This window comes from Coregonus lavaretus (genome assembly GCF_964263955.1).
Source record: "Coregonus lavaretus genome assembly, contig: HAP1_SCAFFOLD_1285, whole genome shotgun sequence".
NCBI classification, from domain to species: domain Eukaryota; kingdom Metazoa; phylum Chordata; class Actinopteri; order Salmoniformes; family Salmonidae; genus Coregonus; species Coregonus lavaretus.
In genome coordinates, this window is record NW_028157082.1 from 130,001 (window position 1) to 139,627 (window position 9,627).

The window sequence follows — 9,627 nt, forward strand, 5'->3', positions numbered from 1 at the left end:
AAATTCACTCATACGTTATCTGAAATGTAGTTTATTCAGTTGTGAATGTTTACTTACAGGTTTTTTTTCTGTGCGTGCGCGCATTCACGTGTGTGTGTCTGTGTGTGTCTGTGTGTGTCTGTGTGTGTCTGTGTCTGTGTGTGTGTGTGTGTGTGTGTGTGTGTGTGTGTGTACCAACAGCCCCATTCCAGGCCAGCGGTGCAGGAACAGATCCCCAGCCAGAGCCCCACACAGGGGGGCAGGTCTCAGGAGAGACTGGCCCCATCCAGAGCACCCTGGAGCAGCCTGACCCAGCAGATACACAGGCTCCCCATAATGAACCAGGCAAGAGAATAACATCCGACCCACTCCTTCTAACTTCACATCCTCTCTGCCCCTTCCGTTCTGTCTGTCGTTCTGTCTGTCGTACTGTCTGTCGTTCTGTCTGTCGTTCTGTCTGCCGTTCTGTCTGCCGTTCTGTCTGCCGTTCTGTCTGTCGGCCGTTCTGTCTGTCGGCCGTTCTGTCTGTCGGCCGTTCTGTCTGTCGGCCGTTCTGTCTGTCGGCCGTTCTGTCTGTCGGTCGTTCTGTCTGTCGTTCTATAGTGTCTTCATCATTGAGCTCTGACTGACTGTCTACAGTCTACTGACTGTATATTATACAGGGACCGGCCTGTCTACTGACTGTATATTATACAGGGACCAGCCTGTCTACTGACTGTATATTATACAGGGACCGGCCTGTCTACTGACTGTATATTATACAGGGACCGGCCCGTCTACTGACTGTATATTATACAGGGACCGGCCTGTCTACTGACTGTATATTATACAGGGACCGGCCTGTCTACTGACTGTATATTATACAGGGACCGGCCTGTCTACTGACTGTATATTATACAGGGACCGGCCCGTCTACTGACTGTATATTATACAGGGACCAGCCTGTCTACTGACTGTATATTATACAGGGACCAGCCTGTCTACTGACTGTATATTATACAGGGACCGGCCTGTCTACTGACTGTATATTATACAGGGACCAGCCTGTCTACTGACTGTATATTATACAGGGACCGGCCTGTCTACTGACTGTATATTATACAGGGACCAGCCTGTCTACTGACTGTATATTATACAGGGACCGGCCTGTCTACTGACTGTATATTATACAGGGACCGGCCTGTCTACTGACTGTATATTATACAGGGACCGGCCTGTCTACTGACTGTATATTATACAGGGACCGGCCTGTCTACTGACTGTATATTATACAGGGACCGGCCTGTCTACTGACTGTATATTATACAGGGACCGGCCTGTCTACTGACTGTATATTATACAGGGACCGGCCTGTCTACTGACTGTATATTATACAGGGACCGGCCCGTCTACTGACTGTATATTATACAGGGACCGGCCCGTCTACTGACTGTATATTATACAGGGACCGGCCTGCCTACTGACTGTATATTATACAGGGACCGGCCTGTCTACTGACTGTATATTATACAGGGACCAGCCTGTCTACTGACTGTATATTATACAGGGACCAGCCTGTCTACTGACTGTATATTATACAGGGACCGGCCTGTCTACTGACTGTATATTATACAGGGACCAGCCTGCCTACTGACTGTATATTATACAGGGACCGGCCTGTCTACTGACTGTATATTATACAGGGACCGGCCTGTCTACTGACTGTATATTATACAGGGACCAGCCTGTCTACTGACTGTATATTATACAGGGACCGGCCTGTCTACTGACTGTATATTATACAGGGACCGGCCCGTCTACTGACTGTATATTATACAGGGACCGGCCTGTCTACTGACTGTATGTGAACTATACACAGACCAGCTTGAAAGTGACTGTATTTGAACTATACAGGGACCAGCTTGAAAGTGACTGTATTTGAACTTAGTATTCCTTAGGTTATCTGTAGGGCCACAAGAGAACTCCTTTTGGGTGGGTCACAACTGAGAACCAGAGGTTTGTGAACCCCTACCATAGGTGGCACCTGCAGATGAACTGAATTCAATAGAGACCAAGGTAGTTAGTGGGATTATTGTGACATCTAGTGGAACTCGGTGAGGATAGACAATCAGAGCTCACAGACACACAAGTCCAAGACACACAATCACTTTCTTTACACTTTCAGAGACTTCTTTAAGTTATTTGATCCTTCAGACTCCAGAGGGCAGCAACACTCTGTTTGGTCCTTCAGACTCCAGAGGGCAGCAACACTCTGTTTGGTCTTTCAGACTCCAGAGGGCAGCAACACTCTGTTTGGTCCTCCAGACTCCAGAGGGCAGCAACACTCTGTTTGATCCTTCAGACTCCAGAGGGCAGCAACACTCTGTTTGGTCCTTCAGACTCCAGAGGGCAGCAACACTCTGTTTGATCCTTCAGACCCCAGAGGGCAGCAACACTCTGTTTGATCCTTCAGACTCCAGAGGGCAGCAACACTCTGTTTGATCCTTCAGACTCCAGAGGGCAGCAACACTCTGTTTGATCCTTCAGACTCCAGAGGGCAGCAACACTCTGTTTGGTCCTTCAGACTCCAGAGGGCAGCAACACTCTGTTTGGTCCTTTAGACTCCAGAGGGCAGCAACACTCTGTTTGATCCTCCAGACTCCAGAGGGCAGCAACACTCTGTTTGATCCTCCAGACTCCAGAGGGCAGCAACACTCTGTTTGATCCTCCAGACTCCAGAGGGCAGCAACACTCTGTTTGGTCCTTCAGACTCCAGAGGGCAGCAACACTCTGTTTGGTCCTTCAGACTCCAGAGGGCAGCAACACTCTGTTTGATCCTCCAGACTCCAGAGGGCAGCAACACTCTGTCATGGAATGCTCACATCAAGTAGCAAATTTCAAACCAACATATTTTCATTGTGTCTGGCTTTGAAGATAACATGGCAGATTCCATCTCCCCCCAGTGGCCAGGAGACTAATGACCCAGTCCTAAACAGTCTTGGCCTGCATCCCAAATGGCACCCTATTCCACTACCGTTTGACCAGAGGACCAGGGTCCAAAAGGCTCTGGTCAATAAGTAGTGCTCTCTAAAGGGTATAGGGGTACCATTTGGGACTCCAACCTGACCATGGCCCTTATGGCCTCCAACGTCCCACCAGGAACCAGCCCAGTCAGGAGGGGTTAGACATGTTTATACTAACAGATGAGGATCTGGTTTCCCTTTCCTGTTCTGATTCTGACTGACAGGGAACGTGCTGCGACGCAGAGGGCAGGGTCAATTGGTGAGGAGTGTTGGTCTCCGTTCCAAATGCCACCCTGTTCCCTAGATAGTGCACTGTTTTTGACTAGAGCTATGGGCCCTGTTCAAATGTAGTGCATTATATAGAGCCCTCAAACTCAACTCTGGACCTGGAAACCAGTTCCACTGCCATTTTTCCATTCTTCCCCTCTAATCAGGGACTGATTTTAGACCTGGGGGCACCAATTCCATTTTTGGGTAGAACAGAAAACCAGCAGGCTCCAGACCACGTAGGGTAAGAGTTGAATACCCCTGATATAAAGAACATTTGGGACTTAGATTTGCTGTAGATGGATTGGGTCTGTGGTGATGAGTGTTGCGGTAAAAGGGGACAGGGTCGCTGGTAGCCAGTTGGTGGATTGGGTCTGTGGTGATGAGTGTTGCGGTAAAGGGGACAGGGTCGCTGGTAGCCAGTTGATGGATTGGGTCTGTGGTGATGAGTGTTGCGGTAAAGGGGACAGGGTCGCTGGTAGCCAGTTGATGGATTGGGTCTGTGGTGATGAGTGTTGCGGTAAAGGGGACAGGGTCGCTGGTAGCCAGTTGATGGATTGGGTCTGTGGTGATGAGTGTTGCGGTAAAGGGGACAGGGTCGCTGGTAGCCAGTTGATGGGTTAGTGTTGCTATATTGCTGTCTCGCTCAGAAAGCTGGTAGTATGATACTCTTAGGATCTACTGAGGAACTGCGCTCGCATGTTGGCCGGTTCAGATGGAAGATTTCTTATTTTTCATTTACATGTTGTATGGAAATCTGTTAAGGAGTGCAGGAAAAGAGAATAATGTTTCTATTGCATTTTGAAATGCCAGGTTGTGTAGAACTGCAGCTTTCAATGACCTGTGAAAGATGCGGGTACAACAACGTAGCATGGAGTTGCTGTCATTTTTTTTGTAATGTCATTTTTTTTGTACAAAGATATATATATAATGCTATGTGTGTGAATATTCTGATCGTAACATGCAGTTTGTTCTTCCCCTCCTGTCCTGTAGGTGTCAGTGTCCAACAGCAGGGCAGTGTGGTGGAGCAGCATAACACCCTCTCCGACGAGAGGAAGTTCATGCTGAACATGCTGTACGCCAAGAACTCCTCAGCCGGTCCCCTGAAGAGCCCGTCAGGCATCGACCCTGACCCCAACCTCGACCCCGAGGACAGCCTCTCCGGAGAGGCAGAGGACCGCAGAGGGCTGGGCAGGGCTGGTAGCATTCTGAAGGAACGTCTATCCAGCCTCAAGGTAGGACTGAATTAGTGTAGTTAAAAAAATTAAAAATAATAAACGTTCTGACTTTATTGAACAGATAGAGAGAGGATGACAGTGGGGAAAGATATCGAGAGGTTGTGTCAACGTTGCCTGGCTACCTAAACTCCTTGCTTGGACAAATGCTAGGCCACGCCCACAGACGTTAGATTCTTCTCCGCAATGAGTCTGGATCTGAGTTCCAATTTCTAGAACGTGACCACATTCTAACTGTTCTGATTGGTCCCAGAAACCAATGGGTTTGGGCCAGAGCCAGAACACACGTGGGTAAAGCAGTGTTTAAATTTTTTTTGTCATTGGCTTTGATCCTTTGATTGGTTAGAGATCGCTGATCCAATCGCTGATGACTTTTGTTTTGTACAACACCCCTCATTTTGACGTCACCCCAAACGACTTCAACGACGGCCGTCTCAGACTGAAGTATGTAGTGAACACACAGCAGCGGAACAATTCCGTTTGAATCGTGTAGCTCAGTTGGTAGAGCATGGCGCTTGCAACGCCAAGGTTGTGGGTTCGATTCCCACGGGGGGCCAGTATGAAAAAGTATGAAAATGTATGCACTCACTAACTGTAAGTCGCTCTGGATAAGAGCGTCTGCTAAATGACAAAAAATGTAAAATGAGTCATCAGGCAAGTATCAAGGGGCAGTAGGCCAGATTCAAACCTAGAAAGTTTGTGTGTATGTATTGATATGTAGGCTACGTGTGCCTTTTTTAAACATTTTTATGTAGTTCTGTCCTTGAGCTGGTCTTGTCTATTAATGTTCTGTATTATGTCATGTTTCATGTTCTGTGTGGACCCCAGGAAGAGTAGCTGCTGCTTTTGCAACATCTAATGGTGATCCTAATAAAATGCCAAAAATACCAAAATACCGACTAGACATGAGGCCTGAAACTGTGCCTTAGACAGCTAGACCTTTTTTTAGAAGTCTTTCAGAATCCATTAGTTGATGGGTGCTAGGGCCGATTAATCGAAGTGATCTATAGCAGAGTTAAAGAGCTGAACACATGCTAAGGGATGTCCTTGTCCCATCGCACTCTAGCGACTCCTTGTGGCGGGCCGGGTGCGTGCACGCTGACTTCGGTCGCCAGTTGCACAGTGGTGCGGCTGGCTTCCGGGTTAAGCGAGCAGTGTGTCAAGAAGCAGTGCGGCTTGGCGGGGTTGTGTTTCGGAGGACACATGGCTCTCGACCTTCGCCTCTCCCGAGTCCGTAGGGGAGTTGCAGCGATGGGACAAGACTGTAACTACCAATTGGATATCACGAAATTGGGGAGAAAAAGGGGTAAAAACGTTTTTTTTTTTTTTTTTTTTAAAGCGCTGAACACAAAAAAACAGCATTGTGTTTATTTTAATTTAAACACGTCTGTCACGCTTTGGAAAATATCACTCAAATTTGTAATTTTCGATTCCCACATTTTGAAATCGATACGGATAGCCTTGATCGACTGATTGATTCCTGGATGAATCTAACTGATCCTTTCCTCCAGGCCTTCCAGGCCCAGCCTCCACCCAGCGAGGACAGTAGCTCCAGGAGGGCAGAGCTGGAGGGTCTGGGTGGCAGTGCCCAGGCGGCGCGGGCCAGGCTGGCAGAGGAGCAGCACCGGCGTGTCCGGCCGCAGTACAGCATCGACGCGGAGAGCCACGCCCGCAGCCTGGAGAACACCCAGATGACCCCTCTGGCCAGGGACCGACAGACCGACGCCTGGGACCAGCTCCAACCCAGCTCCAGAGCCCTGAAGATTAAAGACCTGGACTTCTCTGACCTTATGGAGGAGGAGGATATAGACGTTCTGGACGTGGACGTCTACGACGTGGGGGTTGGTCGGCCTGGTGGTGGAATCCCACCTCCTCCTCCACCCATGCCTGGACTAGGCTCCGCCCCTCCTCCTCCTCCTCCTCCTCCTCCCCCCGGGGCTCCAGGTATGAGTCCCCCTCCTCCTCCACCACCACCTCCGCCTCCTCCTGGAGCTCCCCCTCCTCCCCCTTCCTCCTCCTCCTCCTCCTCCTCCCAGGCTCCAGACCTGGCCTTTGCCAAGAAGAGGAAGACGGTCAAGTTGTTCTGGAAGGAACTCAAACAGTCAGACAGTCCCAGGAAGTGTAAATTCGGACGCGGGACAGTGTGGGCGTCGCTGGATAAGGTTACCGTGGATACGGCCAAGTTGGAACACCTGTTTGAGTCCAAGGCCAAGGAGCTGCCCGTGGCTCTAAAGGTGAGGCCTTACATCAACTCAGAAATCAAAAGATCACATTTCCACGTGTTTTTTGTTGCTGTTTACGGCATTAAGGAAAATATCAGATATGCCAAATAATTTGCCTAAAGAATCTAAATTGGACTGCCTGTGTAAACTATAGGTCTAAAACTGTCTCCAGTACTGTAAAGCAGGAATGAAGTCAAAGCAAATACTAACTGTAATCTCTGTTGGTTAATTGTAAACCTTTCTGTGGTGTTTGTCCGTGCAGAAAGGGGCAGAAGTGAAGAAGGCGGAGATACTGGTGTTAGATTCTAAGAGAAGTAACGCCATTAACATCGGCATGACTGTGCTGCCAGCTGTCCACATCATCAAGACCGCCATCCTCAACTTTGACGAGTTTGCCATCAACAAGGAGGGCATAGAGGTAATACCGCCTTTCTACCACTAGATGGTGCTGTTACACCAGGGTCAGTGTACTCAGACATAGAACGTCAGTGACCTATGAAGTGTTATGGAGGAGAACTACATTATTCCTCTAGTGTAGTTTTAATTCATGTTTACTGTCAACGACTACATGTGTACCTGAAAATCTCTGTCAACAAACCACCTTTTTAAATAACAAAAACATACATCAATGTCTACCACTCACACTTTCCTTTTTTAGTCATTTAGCAGACGCTCTTATCCAGAGCGACTTACAGGAGGAATTAGGGTTAAGTGCCTTGCTCAAAGGGCACATCGACAGATTTTTCACCTAGTCGGCTCGGGGATTAGAACCAGCTACCTTTCGGTTACTGGCACAACGCTCTTACCCACTAAGCTACCTGCCTCCCCCAGTCAGTCCTCTGATTTCCTGTGGTCCAAATCCATGCCTCTCCTCCTCTAACTCCAGTCTTCTGTTCTCTCGTAGAAAATCCTGACGATGACTCCTAGTGAGGAAGAGAAGCAGAAGATCCAGGAGGCTCAGCTGGCCAACCCAGACGTCCCCCTGGGCTCGGCGGAACAGTTCCTCCTCACCCTGTCGTCCATCAGCGGCCTCACCGCTCGACTACAGCTCTGGGCCTTCAAACTCAACTATGAAACCCTGGAGAAGGTAGGATCGGGGGGTCCCGTACCCCTAAAGCATCTAGTCTGTCCTGCTCTCGTTATGTCCTCGTGCTTCCTGCAGAAAAACACGTCTGGGCCCAGGCGAGTGGTCTGCTTAAGTCTCTACGCAGCTGTACGTCATCTTAAAGCTCTTCCAGTCATCTGTCGTCATGTTCTGTAGGAACCGTGGGTATCCAAAGCCTCACCAGCAGAGCAGCGCTGGTCGGTGTTGTCAGACGGGCAGCTCAACAACAGCAGAATATTCCCCTCATGGTTATGAGATGGGGAGGGAGAATATCAACAGCCTCCTGGTTATGGATGGGATGGGGAGGGAGAATATCAACAGCCTCATGGTTATGAGATGAGATGGGGAGGGAGAATATCAACAGCCTCATGGTTATGAGATGAGATGGGGAGGGAGAATATCAACAGTTTGTCCAGGATAGGCAGATTCTGTTCTCTCTGTATTTCTGTTATCACCTCTGAATCTCTGTCAATTACACATGGTTAGTGTCATGGTTAGTGTCTCACACACACACACACACACATACACACGCACACGCACGCACACACACACACATATACACACACACACATATACACATATACATACATATATACACACATATACACACACGCACACACACACACACACACACACACACACACACGCACACCCCCCCCACACACACTCACAGTCTCTCCAGCACTAGTGTAGTGGACTGTGAATCCTCACTGACTGCTTAGCCTGTTTTAGCCTGTTTTAGCCTGTTTTAGCCTGTGTTAGCCTGTGTTAGCCTGTGTTAGCCTGTGTTAGCCTGTTTTAGCCTGTGTTAGCCTGTGTTAGCCTGTTTTAGCCTGTTTTAGCCTGTTTGATGCAGTTTGTTTTCCCTAAAGGTTCTTCATCTCTTCTCTTGGTCCCTGTGCAGGAGATAGCAGAGCCTCTTTTCGACCTAAAACTAGGTATGGAGCAGCTCGCCAAAAACAAAACCTTTAAGCGCATCCTAGCAACGCTTTTGGCCATTGGAAACTTCCTCAACAGCACCAGTGTAAGTGTGTTCTTCCTGGCTGTGTCCCAAACGGCTCCCTATCCCCTATATAGTGCACTACTTTGGACCAGAGGTGTATGACCATGGCACCCTATTCCCTATATAGTGCACTACTTTGGACCAGAGGTGTATGACCATGGCACCCTATCCCCTACATAGTGCACTACTTTAGACCAGAGAATGGCACCCTATCCCCTATATAGTGCACTACTTTGGACCGGGGCCCAGGCCTATATAGGGCATAAGGTTCCATTTGGGATGCAGCCACTGTATCGGTCAACAACGTAAAAAGCTCACCTCAAGCGATTGTTGTTGTTCATTTTTTTGTGTGGAATTTAATAAAGTAATCATTTAATACGGTTGAAATGTTTCCAAATGAGATGCGCTGAAATGAAAGCAACTTCTGAGAATGAACACTCCGATTATAGTGATATTATGTCTGATCTCACAAACAATGGAAAGCATGTTTAGATAGGTGGAATCTAGAGACAAGCGTGGAGATGTTTTATCCGAGGGTATCCTGCTAGTGACACGCTTGTTGAATTATGCAAGAGAACGTGACACCAACAGTAATTAATGAGGCAGTCTAGACAGAGCAGGTGAGCGCAGGTGGGGTAGACGGAGCACGTGTTTGGTAGTTTGCAGCACTGTTCCACCACTTTATGTTAAAGGATTTTTTAAATATATGCAAATCAAATACACCAGGTGTATTTATGCAAATGAGGCACAAATAATGTTCTTTATTTCAACACAAAATATAGACAAATATACCTGATACAGTAAGGAAATGTAT

The 9,627-nt window shown here is 48.2% G+C and overlaps 1 protein-coding gene across 1 annotated transcript in view; it reads left to right on the forward strand.

The window, feature by feature from the left end:
* LOC311125837 (FH1/FH2 domain-containing protein 3-like) overlaps nucleotides 1–8,834 on the forward strand; it is a gene marked incomplete at its 3' end in the record, with an annotated part of 137,166 nt that extends 128,332 nt beyond the window's left edge. The window contains exons 13-18 of the mRNA XM_084199869.1: nucleotides 181–324; nucleotides 4,242–4,483; nucleotides 5,995–6,717; nucleotides 6,968–7,123; nucleotides 7,610–7,792; nucleotides 8,715–8,834. Coding sequence (XP_084055995.1) covers nucleotides 181–324; nucleotides 4,242–4,483; nucleotides 5,995–6,717; nucleotides 6,968–7,123; nucleotides 7,610–7,792; nucleotides 8,715–8,834 — 1,568 coding nt within the window. The remainder of the gene's footprint in view (nucleotides 1–180; nucleotides 325–4,241; nucleotides 4,484–5,994; nucleotides 6,718–6,967; nucleotides 7,124–7,609; nucleotides 7,793–8,714) is intronic.
* Nucleotides 8,835–9,627: the final 793 nt, after the last annotated feature.